The sequence below is a fragment of the Cololabis saira genome, chromosome 10, assembly GCF_033807715.1.
Source record: "Cololabis saira isolate AMF1-May2022 chromosome 10, fColSai1.1, whole genome shotgun sequence".
NCBI lineage: Eukaryota > Metazoa > Chordata > Actinopteri > Beloniformes > Belonidae > Cololabis > Cololabis saira.
In genome coordinates, this window is record NC_084596.1 from 10,443,720 (window position 1) to 10,464,176 (window position 20,457).

The 20,457-nt window shown below is 41.6% G+C and overlaps 1 protein-coding gene across 1 annotated transcript in view; it reads right to left on the bottom strand.

The window, feature by feature from the left end:
* The window catches only part of LOC133452180 (unconventional myosin-X-like), a 105,099-nt gene that overhangs the window by 75,530 nt on the left and 9,112 nt on the right, over positions 1-20,457 (bottom strand). The window contains exon 3 of the mRNA XM_061731401.1: positions 15,523-15,681. Coding sequence (XP_061587385.1) covers positions 15,523-15,681 — 159 coding nt within the window. The remainder of the gene's footprint in view (positions 1-15,522; positions 15,682-20,457) is intronic.

Sequence of the window (20,457 nt, forward strand, 5' to 3'; positions counted from 1 at the left end):
AAGGATGCAGGTAACAGGTGAAGGATGCAGGTAACAGGTGAAGGATGCAGGTAACAGGTGAAGGATACAGGTAACAGGTGAAGGATGCAGGTAACAGGTGATGCATGCAGGTAACAGGTGAAGGATACAGGTAACGGGTGAAGGATGCAGGTAACAGGTGATGCATGCAGGTAACAGGTGAAGGATGCAGGTAACAGGTGAAGGATGTAGGAGACAGGTGAAGGATGTAGGTAACAGGTGAAGGACGCAGCGCTGGCAGGTAACAGGTAACAGGTGAAGGATGCAGGTAACAGGTGAACGATGCAGGTAACAGGAAGCATGCAGCGCTGGCAGGTAACAGGTGAGGCTGAAACAGGCAGGTAAAGTCTGACTCACCTGCTGCCACATTTGAATGGCAGTTGAATTAATTTACATAAAGTTGGTGTCAGATTTTCCTGCATGTGCAGAGCAGCTCTAGAGGGGGCAGGGCTTGATTCTGATGATCGGGGATAACGAGTTCTCGCTCCGAGCTTCACGTAAACACGGCGCCGAGGCTTCTGGGCCGGTTCTAAACCCCGAGCCGAGGCGTTTACAGCGGCTGTAAACAGTTTACAGTCGGGTCTCTTGTGACACCGTCAGCTTATTTAGACTCGTGTTACCTCTGCAGTTCTGATGATCTTTCTGTAAAATCTGGGCCAAAACAGGCAGAGAAACATGTCGTGACGCACTTCCACCGCTGCTCGAGGCGGTTCTGGATTCACGATGGCCCGGACGCTTGTATTCTCACCCTTTATCAGTTTACATGACGTTAATTGTGATCAGAATGACTGAAACAGGGAGAAATCATCGTTTCAGTGTGAGAACCCCCGCAGCTGTCCACTGCTTTTTAACTGGTTCCTGCATCCAACAAAAGATGTTTCAGAGGGAAAACTCATCATTTGACGTCACTAATCTCACCTGGAAGGGTGTTCCAGTTGCATATTGGAAAACCCTTCCAGGTGAGATTGGTGGTGATTGGAGGTGAGGATTAATGTTAAATACAGATGTGTTTCATTTTTGGGAGTCAAATTATGGAATGGACTTTGTGATGAACAGAAATTATGTAGATATCTATTGAGTTTTAAAAATATATTGAAAGACAAAGACAAGATAATTAAGGATTACAATGCAAAATTATTTGAATATAATTGAATTACCGATTTGAATTGATTATATATATATATATATATATATATATATATATATTTTATTTTTTTTACTTATTTTTTATTTTATTTAATATAATTTAATTTAATTACAGCGACCTTGAGTGCCATGAAAGGCACCTAACAAATGAAATGTATCATTATTATTATTATTATTATTATTATTATTATTATTAATTATGCACAGAGATTTAGAGTAAATATTCTTTTCTTTCTTTTATTTCGTATTACTGATAAACTGGGTTTGTTGGATTTTTTTTTTTTAAATGTACTTTATGAATTGAGATTGTATGTTTTGATTTTGTATTTTATTGTCTGGACCCCAGGAAGACTAGCTTTCGTTTTGGCGTCAGCTAATGGGGATCCTTTTAAATAAACAAATAATTAATTAATTAATGATAATAATAATATTGATGATGATAATAATAATAATAATAATAATAATAATAATAATAATAATAATATTAACAATAATAATAATAATAATAATATAAATAGTTAATTTAAACAATTAGGTATAAAAATAAAAAGTTAAATTTTTTTTTTTAGCATTGTTTGACAGTTGATTATTTTTTTGTTATTTTTTCAAAAGAACAGTCCTCTTGTCTCAAAGTGTAAAAAACATCATAATTCATATTGTTATGCAATGATGTATTTCAAATAAACTTGAAACTTGAATAAACAAATAAATGGACACACAAATGCCCCTCTAGCGTTAAATATTCATCCAAAGAAAGAGAAAAACACTGCAGAGGAACAACGATCACCTGATGTGATTCCCTAGAGAACATCACCAGGAAAGTCACATCTGCTGCCTGAAGGACCCGGGGGGGATGGAGGTGGGGGGGGGGCTCGTTCACACGGGACGGTGCAGATTTGTTGTGAGAGAACAAACCGCCTTCGGCTAAAGTTGCGTCTGACCTTAACTGGATGAATTACAAGCATTTAGGACTCTGTGCTCAGCTCCCTGTGTCGTCATGGCAACGGTTCCCGTGGCAGCAGCTAACCTGGCTCCGAGCTAACTGGAGTCTCATCACGTAACCCTCCGTCCCCGTCCCCCCCGGACGCCCGCTGGCTCCAAGCCTGGTGTCAAATACTCAACCATACAAGAGCGGTGACGCAAGACATGTGATATCCCCTTTATACAGTTATAGGGAGGGGGCCACACTCACAACATCAGGGAGCTGCACTCCTGACATGTCGTCAAAGACGAAAACAGAAGCAGCTTCATGCTTTAGCAGCAAGTCGTTCCCCTAGAACCTGCGTCATCCCCAGTTCTGCCTCGTGGAAAAAAAAACAATCACGAGGTGATCAGGTTGTTCTGTGATCTAGAAGACCCGGACAGAACGGGGGCTCCGGCTGATCCGGGTGAGAACAAGACACGGGTGGGAACAGGAAGATAAAAGATAACCGGACAGATAAACCAGCTGAGCTCGATCTAACGGGACCAACAATCCTGGTCTCATTTGGGTTGAGAAACAGAATCAGAATTAGTTCACTGATCCACTGATGCATCGGTGCTGACGAAAATAGAAACAAGAGCACCACACGTCCCAGGTTAAAGTCTATGAACCTGTAGCGGAGCCAGAGGGGGGCGAGGGGGCGGGCACCCCGGGGCCCACAAGCTCATAGGGCCCAATGATAGGGCCCCGTTTTGTGTGATACGTTCATATATAATCGTAAATTGTAGGCTATAATTACGGTAAAATGTGCATTGTGCGGCCAGTGTAGACTAATTCGTACTTTACAACTGTCCTGAACGCATCAGGGCTGTGAGCCAACGCTGATTGGCTGTAAAGCCTGAATTATGGTTCTGCGTTAAATCGACGCAGAGCTTACGCCGTAGGGTACGGCGAAGCCTACGGGGTAGGGTATGCGGCGACGCACAACGTATGTGCCACGTATCCTACGCCGTAGGCTCTGCATTGGTGTAACGCGGAACCATAAATCAGCCTTAACAGTTACAGCCAATTTGCCGACTCGGCACATTTGCTGCCATGAAGGAGATGAGCGCTAAACTTTAAAAGAGGACTAAGCATGTACAAAGTTTTATGGATATTTTTTTATGCATAAATAATGTCTTCATCAGAATTTTGTGGAAACTTTGACCAGCTGCCTATTTAAATGAGCTTTGTGTTGTTGTCAACTAGACTAGAGTCTATTCTCTGTTATGGAGCTCAGAAATGATGTTATAGACCGCTGTGTCTATATCTATCTAAATAGATTGTGTAATTTTAGACCAGTTATGTGTTTTTTTTGTATTCAAGCTGTATCAAAGATGGAACTGAACTGGAACTGTACAGTACAGACCAAAGGTTTGGAAACACTTCCCCATTAGTTTTAGTGAGTATGTCCAAACCTTTGGTCTTTACTGTATATATATATATATATATATATATATATATATATATATATATATATACACACACACACACACACACATATATATGCAGTGTGTCGTGTATAAACATTGATCACTAGCTGAGGACGCCGGGGCCGGCCGGTCCAGCGTCCTGCAGTCAGGTTGAGGAGTCGTGCAGCTCCATCGCTGCAGGCCCGAATGATTTCCTGTTTGGCTCCGGTGCGTCGCGGCGGCCTCGGTCTGGTACTGAATGTTCTCCCGTATCTGACCGGTACTTCATGTCCGTATCTGACCAGTACTTCATGTCCGTATCTGACCAGTACTTCATGTCCAGGGCGACCCGGAGCTCGACCCTCCTCTGCAGCCCCGCTGACCCGGCTTACGTCAGGATCCAATACTCTCACGGCTCTGCTAATTAAACCGGGGGGGGGGCTGTACTTATATAAAGCCTGTAACGCGTCACTCGCTGCATCCACGCGTTCAAACCCACGTTCAGCCTTTCCAGTGTGACCATGTGATAATGTGACCATGCATTTGCAGTGGCCTTTTACTGAGTCTATAAACTTTAATTCTTGGAGACAACTTTCATCATTTTCACTCCTCCGTCCGTGAATTAACCACAAACGGGAAGCATGCACTCTCATCCCGTACTCTTGACTTGTTTTCAGTTTTGAAAAGTAAAAATACATAATAATAATGAATTTTATTTATAACGCACTTTATATTTGAAGCAAATCCCAAAGGGCTACAATAAAAACAAGTTGAAAAAAAGCAGCAAAAAAAGCAGCAAAAAATAAGATGGACTAAATTGCAAGAAAAAAAGAAAGTCAGAACATGTTCACTCATGCACAGCTTAGGGATTAAAAATAAATAGTTCCTGCTGTGGTTAGGGAATTGCCTTTGTGAGCAAAAAAGTATTGAGTTCCCTTTTGAAGGCATCAAGTCATCTGAACCTCATCCCAGTTTCTGTTCTCTCTAGTTCATGGTTAAAAATGGAACTAGTTGGGGCTATAAAAACATATCCTTTTCCAACATTTCCCAAACACACTAACCTGGACTAAAAGAACCTCCCAACGGAGTGTCCGAGGTGTCAAACCCTCCCCCACAGTCCCAGTCCAGCAGCAGGAGCTCAATGTTTCAGCATGTGATGATTTAACCCTTGTACTGTCTTTGGGTCAAAATGACCCAATTCTTCTATCCTTCTTTCCTCCTGCTCTCTCCTTCCTTCTTCCTTTCCTCTCTTCCTCCTTTTTTATCCTCCTTTACTCCTTTTTCTTCCTACCTCCCTTCCGTCATTCGTTCCTTTATTACATTCTTTGCTTTTCCTTCCTTCTTTCCTTATTTTATCCATTCCTTCCTTCTTCCCTCCCTTCTTTCTTTCCTTTTCTCCATTCCTTCCTCCCTCCCTTCTTCCCTTTTCTTCCTTCTTTCCTTTCTTTCTCCCTTCCTTCCATCTTTCCTTCCTTCCATGTTTTCTCCCTTCCTTACTCCCTTTCCTATGTCCTTCCTTCTTTTCTCCTTTCTTCCTTACTTCCTTCCTTCCATTTTTTCACCCTTCCTTACTCCCTTTCCTACTTCCTTCCTTCTTTTCTCCTTTCCTTACTCCCTTTCCTACTTCCTTCCATCTTTTCTCCCTTCCTTACTCCCTTTCCTACTTCCTTCCTTCTTTTCTCCTTTCCTTACTCCCTTTCCTACTTCCTTCCTTCCTCCTTTCTTCCTTCCTTCCATCTTTTCTCCCTTCCTTACTCCCTTTCCTACTTCCTTCCTTCCTTCCTCCTTTCTTCCTTACGTCCTTCTTTCCTCCCTTCCATCTTTTCTACCTTCCTTACTCCCTTTCCTACTTCCTTCCTTCTTTTCTCCTTTCTTCCTTACGTCCTTATTTCCTCCCTTGCATCTTTTCTCCCTTTCCTACTTCCTTCTTTCCTCCTTTCTTCCTTACTTCCTTCTTTCCTCCCTTCCATCTATTTTCCCTTCTTTACTGACTTTCCTACTTCCTTCCTTCCTCCCTTCTTTCCTTCCTTCCATCTTTTCTCCCTTCCTTACTCCCTTTCCTACTTCCTTCCTTCTTTTCTCCTTTCTTCCTTACTTCCTCCCTTCCATCTTTTCTCCCTTTCCTACTTCCTTCCTTCCTTCCTCCTTTCTTCCTTACTTCCTTCTTTCCTTCCATCTTTTCTCCCTTCCTTATTCCCTTTCCTACTTCCTTCCTTCTTTTCTCCTTTCTTCCTCCCTTCTTTACTCCCTTTCCTACTTCCTTACTTCCTTCTTCCCTCCCTTCCATCTTTTCTCGCTTCCTTACTCCCTTTCCTACTTCCTTCCTTCTTTTCTCCCTTCTCCCTTCCTTGACCCAAAGACAGCACAAGGGTTAAAAGAAAGAAAACATGATAGTTATAGTAAAGGACAATAATGGGGAGAGTCTGATGCTTAACGATATGAGTTTTGCTTTAGATTTGCTGCGTCTCTGTCGTAGCGCGGGGCGAGCTAACCCCCCCCGGTTAACTGCAGCTCCAGTGCAGCGAGTGTTTATGGAAAGGCGTCAGTCGCTGCTGCTGCTGTAACCGTAGAGCCGAGGGCGGCCAGAGCCGTCCAAGAGTAAGATCTCTGCAAACGGAGCCAGATGAAGGCACTCCGGGGGAAATGAAGACCAGATGGGGGGGGGGGACCTGCCTGACTGACGGCAGGAAATGTAAAAGCCGGAGGAGGGGAGAGGGAGAACGCTGCCGTTGCCCCGTCACCACATAAATTCCAGCACATTTGTTGTACTTGGCGATTGCGGCGCTCCGGGCCGCCGCTGGCTTTAATACGGCCGCTGACGGACGTGGGGGAGGCAGGTAGGCCAGGAAAACGGAGGAAAAGAAGAAGCTTATTCTCTGAGATGCCAGTTTCTGCAAACACGGAGCCGCTGGCCGTTTGACAACGTGAAGATAAAGTCACGGGACTTTTGCTGCTTCATTTGAATCACTGACTACGTTTACATGCAGTCAAAATTCGGGTTATTGCTAATATTCCTGTTACTGAACCATCCAAATTCAAAACAAATGCTGCTTTGCGCAACTTTTCGCTCACCTTCTTTTAAATCTTCTATCCCGGTACTTTCTACCGTCTACAAATGCCAAAATGTTGATATCCTTCATTACATTTATAAAATGATTAGTTTCCTCCTCACTCCAAAAGTGTGGGTTTTTAAAAACCCGAATATGAGCAAATTCGTGTTATTCAAAGGGTTATTGACTGCATGTAAACGCAGTCACTGAAAAGAGCGTCTTCAAACTCTGAGGACGTGCAAAAACCAAACAAGGTTTTATGGTAAATGCGTGTAAATACATCTCGCACATGAAGAGTTCTTCCCACCTGGATCAGATAATATCTGAAAAGGTTTCAGAGGATTTTAGTTGACAAAGTTTCCCTTCGAGTGGGGAGGAGCATCATGGGAAAAACCATCCAACGTTTTTCCGGCGTGTGATTGATGACGAGACGGTTGGAGCTCATGAAGCAACATGAGGTGACCATGTTGGACTTTTATAACACGTAATAAATATCTGGTTGCATATTGTACCACATGTATTATTGATCCCTGATCCAATGAGTCAGTAAACGTGGAATAAAGTATAAAAATAGTGTGATTTATGGGATGCAAAGGAAAATTAACGGCCTCAAAATAAGTGCATGTTCTGGTTTAAACCTGGTTTAAATCCCTCATCTCAATCAATAAAATGGATATCCTGCAGCATCATCATCAGGTCTGGTCGTAATGTGTTTATCTTATTGCATTTTCTTAAAATGAGGTAAAATGAAGAGCGTTTTCCTCCCTGAACCCTTAGGTGGTTGTCAGATCACCTGCAGATGAAACAGAAGAGCTCGGAGGCCGACGAAGGCGTTTTTTTCTCAAATACAGTAATCCCTCGCTATAACGTGGTTCACCTTTCACGTCTCGCTGCTTCAAGGATGTGCATTGTCTTTTGTGTTCTGCATTCTGATTGGCTAAACAGTCTCCTCGCTTCTTCACTTCCTGTGACGTTACGGTTTAATATTTACAGTACATAAAACAGCTGGCCAAATTTAAGTTTGCAAATTTGCAAAACCCATAATGTCGACGAAACGTTGCACCGATTCTCCCGTTCAGATCCAATAACTCGGGTTGCGGTGGGGCTGAGCTCCGCAATTTGAAGACTTAAAAAAATAAAGGTTACTATTTCACGGATTTCAACTATCACAGGTTGTTTTTGGAACATAACCCCCGCAAAAAACGAGGGATTAGTGTAAATGATTTAAGATGGCAGATGCAGAAAGAGATAAGGATGGAGGAGGGACTGCAGTGTTTGATAGTGACATGTAACGGTGAAAAAGCACTTTTCCACTAGGTTTGATTCATTTCTTGTTATTGAGCCGTTCCCACTGAGATCCAGAGAGCTGCACCAGCGGTCGGGTTTCCACCGAGCAAACGCCCTTTTCCTGCCTGATTTTGCTAAATTAGACAGTTTCTTTTTGACTAAGGCGGCGCAGGAATATCGGGGATTAAGATTTGGGCGTTTCTTTAAGACATGCCTGCAGGAGTGGGTTTTTTTTGTCAAATAAATTATTTAAGGCGACAGATGCAGAAAGAGACGGCAGGCAGGACGATAAGGATGGAGGAGGGACTGCAGTGTTTGATAACGACGTGTAATGGTGAAGAAAGAAGAAAGATTCCCGTTGATGACGTTTTTGTGTAACAAACATGGCGGATCTGAGAGCGAGGAGTTTGAGTCATTCCAGTTTTGCAGTACAGGTGTAACTCATTTAATTGGTTTTTATTAATTCAATTGGTGTAGTTTAGTAGCATTTAGTATCTTTTAGAGCAGTGTTTCGGGGGCTCCAAAGACTGAATGTGGTGATAGATTTATAGTTACAAAGGTGGAGTTGAATTGGTATTTTTTTTTTATCGTCATTTTTATCGTTATCGGGATAAATGCCAGCAATTATCGTGATACATTTTTTAGTCCATACCGCCCATCCCTAGTCTGGACTACAAGTCTACCGGACGGTAAGGGGCTCGTCCGTTGGAGCTGGAAAAGTCTTCGATCTTGGACCTGGAAGGAGGAAGTCTGATAAAGGAGCTGCTCCTCCGTGGAACCCGCCTCCGTGGCCTGTCGTCTTTATTGTGATGGATCGCACATAAACGGAGCTCACAAGTGCCTTTCAAGGGAGACGAGACATATTTATGGTCGGTTTGTCTAAGTGAAGTCAGCTGAAGCTCCGGATGGAGATAAGACTCCGGGACGGTTCAGGGGGATCTGGAAGTCTTCGGGGGCCGGATTCATCGTACAGATGTTGCTCCTGACAAATGTCTAAACCCAGATTTCCTCTGGCGTGTTTAGAGGTGGATGGAGGGTTTTCTCCTCCGCTTCCTAACGAGGAACGTAGTCGAGGGAAGAGAAAGGAAGTCTGGCTAAAGCCCATGAATAATGGACATAACGTGATTAGAATAATATAATCTATGATAATAATACAAACACAATGCACTCTGTCTTGCACTCACAAGACAAATTAAACCAACTTCAGCGTTTATATAAACTATTTATTAAAGCAGAGCAGACGGCTGCTGCTTCTGAACGTCACAACATTAAAAAAAACTAAGTTTTATCATTCAGGACACGACGACGGAGAAACCTGGAGGTCTGACGGAGGAAAGCAACAGAAAGTGACTGTAAAAGTTACGAAAATGCTTTTAGATCAAAAGTATATTGAATGAAAACAGGAAAACAAGACTTCTGGACTGGTTTACGCCCTGTTTACATGTAGCAAAAACCGTGTTTTCATGCATTTTGGCTGTTCGTTTACATGAAAATGAAGCTCAAAGTCACCAAAAACCATCATTTCTGAAAACTCCGGCCAAAGTGGAGATTTGCAAAAACTCTGTTTGCTTGTAAACAGAGAGAAACGGACATTTAGGCTTCAGAACGTCACATTGTGCGACAGAAACGTCACCAGCGTCATGTGTGCGAACTGTGCTTACAATTTGTTTGGCCACTGTAGTTACTCGTGTCATTTGTTGATGTTTTTTCCAGGATTCTGATTGGCTAGCATGACTTTATGCTTCTCGTTACGCTGCCCCCTGTAGGTTTGGAGGCTCATAGCACCTTAACAGCGTATTCATGCAGGTTCGTTTAATGATGGTGTAAACGTGGCCTTAAGCTCCAGTGACGTTTAAAACGTCCGTCTTTAGGCTCCGCCTTTAACGCACAGCTGATTATTTATGACGTCCACAAATAAATGAGGGTATTTTTAAACGAACCGAGTCATCAGACCAGCTGCTGCCGCGTTCTGGGTGTGTGTGTGTGTGTGTGTGTGTGTGTGTGTGTGTGTGTGTGTGTGTGTGTGTGTGTGTGTGTGTGTGTAAAAGACCAGCGTGTGATGGAGAAAGTGGAATCTGGAATCTGCAGAGCAGGCGAGTGAAGCCAGCAGTCGAAAGCACAGCTGGTTGCAATCACAGCAGCTAAAGCCTGTACACACTCACACACACACACACACACACACGCGGCTTCGTGAGGCTGAAGCTTCGACGCCAAAATCTACGATATTTTTCCAGAGAAACACGTAGGAACTGAAACTCTGAAGCCGCTTTGACGTCCGAAGATGTTTACAAGTCATCTTTTTCTCTTTTACTTCAACACGTGTGTCACGATGTGTGCAGGCCTCTCAACCCACTAGCAATGCATGCTGGGAACAGACGCCAGAGGTGAATGCCATCTCATCATATTCTGCACGAATCTCCCAGCTCTCCTTTAAACATCTAGAATGATATCACTCGTAATAATTCCAGACGTGGAGAGAAGAAACAACCCAGAAAACATTCAAATAGCCACTGTCACCATAACAAGAGCTGGGTATCGATTCAGGTTTCCAAAATCAATAGAGGGTCTGCATTGACGTCACTTCCCCACTGGACCACGTCTCCTTACTCACACTGAGTGGCAAAACATCAGCAAAAATGTCTGCAACTAGTGGAGAAGACGGGATAACAGCCGATTATGGGCTTAAATTAAAGGCAGTTGGACTTGACAGTGACCCGTACAGTTACCCCAAGAACCAGTGGTCCATGGACATTAATATTTGGTAAAGTTACCAAGAACCAGTGGTCCATGGACATTAATATTTGGTACAGTTACCCCAAGAACCAGTGGTCCATGGACATTAATATTTGGTACAGTTACCAAGAACCAGTGGTCCATGGACATTAATATTTGGTACAGTTACCAAGAACCAGTGGTCCATGGACATTAATATTTGGTACAGTTACCAAGAACCAGTGGTCCATGGACATTAATATTTGGTACAGTTACCCCAAGAACCAGTGGTCCATGGACATTAATATTTGGTACAGTTACCCCAAGAACCAGTGGTCCATGGACATTAATATTTGGTACAGTTACCAAGAACCAGTGGTCCATGGACATTAATATTTGGCCATGAATCCAGTTTCCTGATATTTATATGTACTTAATTTCTATGCGGGGAAATACACGAAGCAAAGCTTGAAGGCTTATAAAAGTCTTGACGCTTGGTCCGACTTCAAGACAGGATTTGTTGGTGAAATTAAAGTAATGAGGACACAAACTTTATGATTTGACCGTTTAACGTTAGCTACCCAAAAATCCAACATTACCTGATACAAAATGGGAACCGCAAATCCACGTTTCGGTGCCTGGAATCCAGTTGTTTCTGTGAATTACAGTGATCCATTTGTCTCTCTTAAGCTTATTTTTCGGCAGTCTGTAAAACGATAACTCTGATTTCTTGCTAAATCTATGAGTAAAGTCGATCGTACAACAGCTCTTTCCCATTTTAGATGTTTTCTAGTTGCTCAAACTGAAAGTTTACGCTGTCACTCAGTCTTTCTGACACTCAGTCTTTCTGACACTCAGTCTTTCTGACACTCAGTCTTTCTGACACTCAGTCTTTCTGACACTCAGTCTTTCTGACACTCAGTCTTTCTGACACTCAGTGGGCGTAACCCGCTGTGAAGTCGCATCTGTGACGTCATGCGCATTCCCTCAATTTGATTCGATTCACAACGGCCCGATTCGATTATTTCAGAGACGGTACCAATTTTACTTGAATAAGGAAGAGATTCTCACAGAACTAATGCAGTAAATTGTAGAAACTAACTGTAACTTGGTACTTTATCAAAAATATTAATGTTTACATTAACAATTGAGCCCAAACAGAACACAACCACGAACTTCTCGCATGAAAACATCGTTAGTTTCTATGTTTGATGTTTGTTCTGCTGTTTCTTCTGTCTTTTCCCCATTTGTGAAACCTGTCAGGAGTGTCTAAGTTCTATATTTCCACCCAGATATATCACAGACCGCAGAAAGTTGTTCGTTTAAAAAAAAATAAAATAAAAAAAAAATGGCAATATTTTAATATTTCACCTAATAAATGAAAAGTATTTCTTTAGTCTTGGAAAAGACAAAAAAAAAAAAAAGACTAATAATTTCACTAAACTGTGAAAGGTGCCCCCTGGAGCCCGAGCCCACGTCCAGCTTGTGCTCGCCCCTGTCCCTAGTTGTGCCACTAGGTGACAAACATTTCAATTAATTGATTTTCTCGTAACTTCTATGCGTCTCCCTTAACCTCGTGGTTCCGGCTGTTTGATCCGTGATGTATGAGCCGCCGCCGCCGCCTCTCCGGCCCTCCCTCCGGTCGACCGCGACAGACTCCCCCAGAAACCTCCCCTCTAAGTTCTCTGCACCCCGCCGGGCTGGAGATGGGCAGGACCTGATTGGATAATCTCCACCATACGGGAGCATTCACATGTCATTAAAGTAATGAGACGGCATTTGTCAAAGGTCACGCCGGCCGCGGCGTGAAGGGAGGACAAGGCCGCCTTGTTCTGCTGAATACAACACCGGCTCAGGTTTGTTCACCGATTCACCGGTTCCATCAGCCCTGGAGGTGTTTGACCCACATGTTCCCTTGTTTTGACTCCCTCAGTCAAGTCTCACAGGTTTCAGTAGCTGAACAGTAACATGCAACCTTTTCATAGTTCCTATAGCGAATGTTGTGTCAGATGTTTCACCACCGGTAGAAAACAGATAATTGGAAACACTCAAACAGGTAAAAAGCCTTTAACTACAAATCAAATGGACAGATTTTTGGTTTCTATTCTTCCACTCAGGTGAGAGGTTTTACTTCAGATCTAAACGTATCAACAACAACGTAAACCAGGTGTCAAATGTGCGGCCCGAGAGAGGTTTTCATGCGGCCCGCGAGAAGTTTCCAACGCAAAAAAACGAAATGTTAATTTACTAAAAAGGAAGGCATAAATAATTGCAATGAATCGCAGCATATCCGATAATATATTTCTTCCACAAATCCATCGTTATTCCACAAAGAGAGCAGTTTTCGAATTGTTTTTTGTTTTCTAAAATGCATTTACCAATTTTATTTCTTTGTAGACGGTTGTTTATTTTTATTAACTGACTACTATTATATGTTTTCGCAGGAAAAATATCACTGCTAAAAAAGATGATAGAAGATATTTATTCTGATAATTTCACTTTTGACTACGAGGATAGTGACAAAGTAAAACAGTTAAAAGAGAAGTGCTGACTTTTTCGGCACACTGGCGTAAATATCCGCGCCAATTTTTAAAAATAAATACACTTAATTGTACTGGAAAACTCTCTAAATCACAAAGAAACACTCTCGGATGTAATAAGAAAGATTTTATTCTAATTAAATTTCCTATAAAAAAGCGAAATATAAAAAATACATACTTGTTTCTATTTATCTTTGTAAAATGATATTAAAAGTATCTTACATAATTTGAAAAAAAAAAACGAGAAATTTCAAGAAAAGATCCTGAAGAAATATATTTTACATAATTAAAGTGTAAACAAAGTGCATATTTCCTTTAAAATTAACTAAACTGATATTGGATTAGATAACGATAGTAAAAAAAAAGAATTAGAAAAAATAATTTTCGCACCGTTTGTTATTTTGAGCGTGCGGCCCGCAAGAAAAAAATTGGTCAAATCCGGCCCGCCAAGCAAAATGAGTTTGACACCCCTGACGTAAACGCTCAGTTACTGCAGTTAACTCCTCCTTAAATAAGGTTTATTGTGATTTCTGTCCAAAGATATCCATAAAATAACCAACTTGGACAAGCTGGTTCACATAAGTTGAAGCCTTGTTTGAATACTTCAGGATGAAGACTCAAACACGCTTCATTTATCAATGATTTCATTTCAACACCTGAAACTGTCTTTATACAACGATACCAAACAACTAATCAAACGCTCTCATGTCCAAATAAAAGACTGAAAATCTTGCTGACAAGACGAGTTTCAACGTTTCTCTTCTTCCACTCAGGTGAGAGGTTTTACTTCAGATCTAAACGTATCAACAACAACGTAAACGCTCAGTTACTGCAGTTAACTCTTCCATAAGCTTTATTGTGATTTCTGTCCAAAGATATCGATAAAATAACCAACTTGGACAAGCTGGTTCACATTACTTGAAGCCTTGTTTGAATACTTCAGGATGAAGACTCCAACATGTTTCATTTATACGTAAAACGTAACAAACTTTTCCTTTTTCCATTCAATGATTTCATCAATAACACCTGAAACTGTCTTTAAACAACTAATCAAACGCTCTCATGTACAAATAAAAGACTGAAGATCTTGCTGACAAGACGTGTTTCAAGATATTTTAAGGGACGACCAAAACAAGTTACTAAAGTACTGATGCATAAGAGTGCGTAGAAACAATAACCTATATATATATATATATATATATATTTGTGTGTGTGTGTGTGTGTGTGTGTGTGTGTTGGTAAATGTGGTTTATGGGGACGTTTTCCAGTAAAAACACAACACTAACAGGACATTTTGGATCATATGTCCTCATCACCTACTGAGAGAGACAAATTCTGGAGGTTGTTTAGATAAGCCTAAAGAGGCTCAACAAATGTCCTCGTAATTCATGTTCATCTGAATGTGTGTGTGTGTGTGTGTGTGTGTGTGTGTGTGTGTGTGTGTGTGTGTGTCCATATGTCCTGCCCTTTAAAACAGCACATCGACCCACCAGTCGTTGACCAGCTGACTGTTACATCGTTCTTTGACCTGATTCAGTTTGTGATGAACGTGTTTCTGGACTGAAGGGAGGACGAGAGCAGGAACTGTAATTCTGCAAACCTCTGATCTGTTTTATATTCAGGCCACAACAGATCTGATCAGGTTCTGGAGAGGAAATCATCTCCAAATCCCCTTTTTCTGGTCGCCGCCGCTACGTGACCGCTGAGCAGCTTCAAACCTTCAAACCTTCAGATTCCTTCTGGATGAGGTTTTCAAAAAAATGTTTAAATATAAAACGATAAACAGTTATAAAGAAATCTGGTAATTATGTTGGTATAGCCTATTATAGATTAACATGAAAATAGCACCACTATATACCCCTTTTTGCATTATTGGTATTACTATTTTTATATAACATAATGCAATGACAGTTTCTCTTTGTTTTCTTTTTATATATTTCTTTTCTTATTTGTGTATTATCATCCACCGGATGCCATATTGTGTGAATGATACACACTGCACAGGATAGGCTATAATAAGCCCTGGGCTTCAGCCTACTCCTTTTTCGGACATTTCTATTTACCTTTTATTTTATTTGTGAAATGAAATGTCTCAATGTATTCAGTCCGAAATAAACCAACCATTCATTCATTAATTCATTCAAGCCACAGACCCAGCAGCACATCTATCATCTCCTCCAGGGTCTACATCTTTAGTGTTGTTGTCTTCTTCCTTTAAATACACAATCAAATACGTCACAGCAGCTTCTCCAACCTCCTACTTCTGCTCCAGGTGCTGAATTGTAGTGGAAAATAAACCAGGCCGAGTAGAGCTGAGTAGGTGCTAGTAGAGAAGCGCCACTGGCAACCCCAGCACCGGGTTTATGCTAGCGCCGACCCGAGGACCCGGTACTTACGTAGATGTGTCTCTGCTGGTACCGCAGGGCCAGGTTGTGCATGATGGCGCCGTCGTGCAGATCCTCCAGCGTGGCCATGTCCTCCACCCCCCTCACGCTGCTGTGGTGCATGGGCTGCACCTTCTGCCGGGTCAGAGCGTTCTGCTTGTAGGTGTAGACCTGGACCAGAAACAGAAACAAGGAGTCAGGTTGGAGGTCAGACGAGGACGCGAGGCCTTCAGCTCGTCACCACCAGGGCTGGGGATCCATTCAAATGTCAAGAATAGATTCGATTCAGATTCTTAAGATTCAGAATCGATTATCAAGATTTGATTCCATCCGATATTGATTTGGGTTAGTGTTATTAAAACTGTTTTTTGAGTCATTGCCTGAATTATATGACTGTAGTTTTGCAACATATTAATACTAGTATTAGTTAGATAGATTCAGCAGCAAGTATTGCAGCTAATGATGCTGTAAGGACCAATCAGCTCCCAGAATGCTGATAGAACTGCTTTCAGAAACATTGTGGAGCAGAATTATCAAACAGATCCAGGGAGGAAACAGAGACGGATGAAATTGGTTTTATTTTTTAATATATTCTGTTTCTATTTTTTCCATTTTCTGTGTTTTTCGCTTTTTAATTTTTGAGAATTAGCTTTTTAGCCTTTTATGCAAATTTAACCCCAAGACAGTATATAAAGTAATGATAACTGAAAACTTTATATAATGTTTTCATACTTATAAACAGATTTAAAGGTAAAAACATGGCAGTAGTTATTTTTGTTTCCAACAAAACATTCTTTTTTTGGGCATAAAGAAAAAAATTCAAAAAGTTATTTGTATTAAATAAATAACTAAGAAATAACTCAAATAGGCCTTTCAATATCCATTTAAAGTGCAAAAAAAAGGAAGAAATTGCAACAGCTCAACAGCGAATGTGTGAATTAAAAGAAGAATTCGATCTTGAGACATACGAATCGATTTTTAGGAATTAATATGAGAACCCGTATGTATGAACCCAAACCAGGCCAGCAGGCCAAGTGATGTGGGGAGGGAAGCCAAAAAACAAGTCATGTGACAATTCCCAGCATTCTTTGAAATTCAGCTCGTTAGAGACTAAACTTTCCCCTGGTGACACTTTTATCAGGAACAAACTGCAGCGAATGAAGCGGCCGGATTCCAGGAATGCTGCGAGGAACGATGCTAAAGGAGCTGATGGAAACGAGGCCGGACCCCGACCAGACCGGGTCAGGTGACCCTGCAGGTCCTGAGGAGGTCAGAGGAGGATTCTGGGATAAAACAACCTCCACCCATCGTTAGATGGAGGCCTGACTCCTCCCGGGAACCATGGCAACGAGGAGCTGAAGCTGTTAATCAGCTGGTGGTTTGGCATCAAAGTGCTTTTCATTGTGACCTAGTTGGAGAACACCGTCCCTCCTCGTTCCTCCTCCTGCAGCTTGACGTAGCTCACGCTCCCCGTCACCTTCCACGTACTCCTTTTCCACCAAACCGGTTCCAGGGGCTGGTTCTGGGCCAGTGCTCGTTGGCCCAGAAAGGCGCTGGTCCAGGAGCCCTTGAGCTGGACCGGCTACGTCCAGCACAGGTGGGATTGGGACCGACCAAAACACGGCGTCTAACATATAAAAACAGTTTGACTGCCTGAGGTACCAGCCAGGCGCAAATAGGGCTTTCATCCGAAGCCCTCTGATGCGCCTTTTCCACCAAACCGGTTCCAGGGCTGGTTCTGGTTCTGGTTCAGTTCTGAGTTTTGAACCGGGCTTTCTGTTTCCACTGACAAAGAACTGGCTCCGGTTCCAAGGTAGCACCAACTCTTTGCTGGTTTAGACCACGGGGTCAGCAACCCTCGGCTCCAGAGCCGCATGCAGCTATTTAACGCCGTCCTAGTCCTGGAGCTTTTTAAAAAATGTTTGACCTTTTCTTTCTTCTTTTTTTTTTCCTTTTTTCTTCTTTTTTTTTCCGTTCTCTTTTTTTCTTACTTTTTCCTTTCCTTTTTAATCTCGACATTTCGACTTTTTTCTCGAAATTTTGACCTTTTTCTCAACTTTTTTCTCAACATTTCAACTTTTTTCTCAACATTTCAACTTTTTTCTCAACATTTCAACTTTTTTCTCGAAATTTTGACTTTTTTCTCAACATTGACTTTTTTCTCAACATTGGCCCGGTTTCCCAGATCAGTTAAGTAGTTCTTAACAGTTAAGTAGTTCTTTCACAGGCTCCTTAAGATGGTTTGAAAGAAGTCTTTCGCTGTTAAGAACTACTTAACTGATCTGGGAAACCGGGCCATTGACTTTTCTCGAAATTTTTACTTTTTTCTCGACATTTCGACTTTTTTCTCGACATTTCGACTTTTTTCTCTCAACATTTCGACTTTTTTCTCGACATTTCGACTTTTTTCTCGAAATTTTGACTTTTTTCTCAAGATTGTACTTCAATATTAATCTTGACATTTCGACTTTTTTCTCGAGATTTCGACTTTTTTCTCAAAGTGCATAATCATTCCTCCAGTTATAACTAATATAGAAACATGCAGCATGTGTTGTCTTCATTCTAAGGCTGATACAAGACTTTTCATTTTTTGCGACTCCAGACATATTTGTTTTTTTGTGTTTTTGGTCCAATATGACTCTAAAACATTTTGTGTTGCCGACCCCTGGTTTAGAGGAAAGAACCGCTTACATAAACGGAGGGGAGTGGAGTTATTAAGACCAACGGCAACAGCAAGACTGGGAGACGGAGACATTTTCAAATAAGCGCTGAAAACCTGTCGATGGTGACACAGAGATTGGCCCTGCCGTTTTCTGATCCCAGCAGTGGTAAACCGCACGGTCGTCCATAGTTGTTGATGCTTTGATTTTCTCGTAACGACATGGCTCCCTTTAGCAACCGAGCTGTGGAAAAACAAACCGGTTCTCAGCTGGTTCCTAGTTGAAGGAGTTGTGAACCAGAACCAGCCCTGGAACCGGTCTGGTGGAAAAGGGCTACCAGAGGTGACATGTGGCAACCAGCTGCTCGTCATCTCCGGCCCGGTCACCACGGCAACAGGAGGAGAACCTGGCCTCAACAAAGACCCCCCACAAAGGATGGCGTGCACCTCACAGCAGTATTAAATGAATGTAGGTCAGTTCGGTGAAGCTCGACTAAGGTTCCCCCCCACAGCGGCCAGATTGGCTACTGATTGGTGATGTTCCTCGCCCTCAACACCGACATGAATCATTTACTGATAAAACTCACTGCAGGAGGAGAAATATGTAAATCCCTCTTTTTTATTAAAGGACCGGTGCTTTTAAATATTTCAACAAAGTTCTGGGGCGTTTGTTTGCGTCTCTGCTCCTCAAACACCGACCCCCCGCTCGTATCGGTCGCTCTACCTGCAGGTTTTTGACTTCTCTAGACGACAGGACGCTCCGGTGGAGGAGAAGAAAGACCTCTGAGGTTAATGTACAGCGAACCTGGTGTTCCCATCGCTCAGCGGGGGCTGCAGGGTCACTGCTCCACATAATGACCCAACTCCACCGTGGCTGGGGGGGGAATGGATGGGGGGTCTGCAGACGACCCAGCAGGACTCCAGGTATAGGCCTGTGTTGAAAAGATCAATTCTCCAATTTTAAATCGATTCTCATATTAATTCCTAAAAATCGATTCATATGTCTAAAGATCGATTTAAAAAAGAAGACATTTTTTTTTTTTTTTTTTCATCATTACATTACAACTTTTGGTATTTTTTTGTTAATGCCCAAAAAAGGAATATTTTGTTGGACACGAGAATAACTGGTGCCATGTTTTTGCCTTTAAATATGTTTAAAGGTATGAAAACATTAAAGTTTTCAGTTATAATTGCATACATTGTCTATATTTCTTTGCTTTATATACCGTCTTGGGGTTACATTTGCATAAATGTTAAAAACCAAATTCTCATAAATGGGGAAAAAATAAAAGCGATTTCTTTCGTCCTATGTTTCCTCCCTGGATCTGTTTGGTAATTCTGACCCACACGATGTTTCTGAAAGCAGTTCTGTTTTAATAACAGTAACCCAAATCAATATTGGATCGAATCAAAGCGTGATAATCGATTCTGAATCTTAAGAATCTAATCGATTCTTGATATTTGAATCGATCCCCAGCCCTATCCAGGTAATGTTCTACTTTTAGAGACAATGGTCACGGTTACATGTTTTTTAATTTGGAATTAATTATTCAGAATTAAACTATTTTCCTTCGAGTTTACATGGAAATAGTAATTCCAAATTGAGGTTTACATGGAAAACACGTTTGATCGGCTTTATCCAATTCCTCTTAGGGTTTGGGAAGGTTCTGATTGGATAGGGGGGCGAACATCTTTACGTATTTACCGGAAGAAAACTAACTTAGCCGCTACAACTTTGAAAAGCTCACAATTTTGATGTTTCCTGTTTCCATCTGTTCTTTTAATTATTTCCAGCTCCTCCAAGCTATTTATTGAATAAATGGTCTCTGCTCTTGACCACCGTTTACTGTGTGCTGCCATCTTGAAACTTTGTTTGGAAAACCAGCCCAGCGCGGAATATAAGCGTCATGGAGACAGACGGACGAGGGAACGAGCAGAAAGAAAGATCGGAATTAATTTAAAGCGGAATGAGTGTATACATGATCGTGGAATTATTCTATTCCGATTTAAAATCGGAATAAACCAGCTACTTACTTCGGAATTAAGTTTAATTCGGAATGGTCATTTTCCAATTAGGTGTTTGCTCATTTCAAATTTAATTAAGATTTAATTTTAATTCTGAATTAAAGAGGAATTAAACTTTGCATGTAAACGCACTGAATGATGGAGCTAGACTCTGTTTAGGACAGTTTGGCCTCCCATATATTTCACTAGTTTCTCTTATTTGGTGGTGAAACAACGTGAAATATACAGAAACAATTTGAAAAAAGAGAAAATAAGTACAGCTT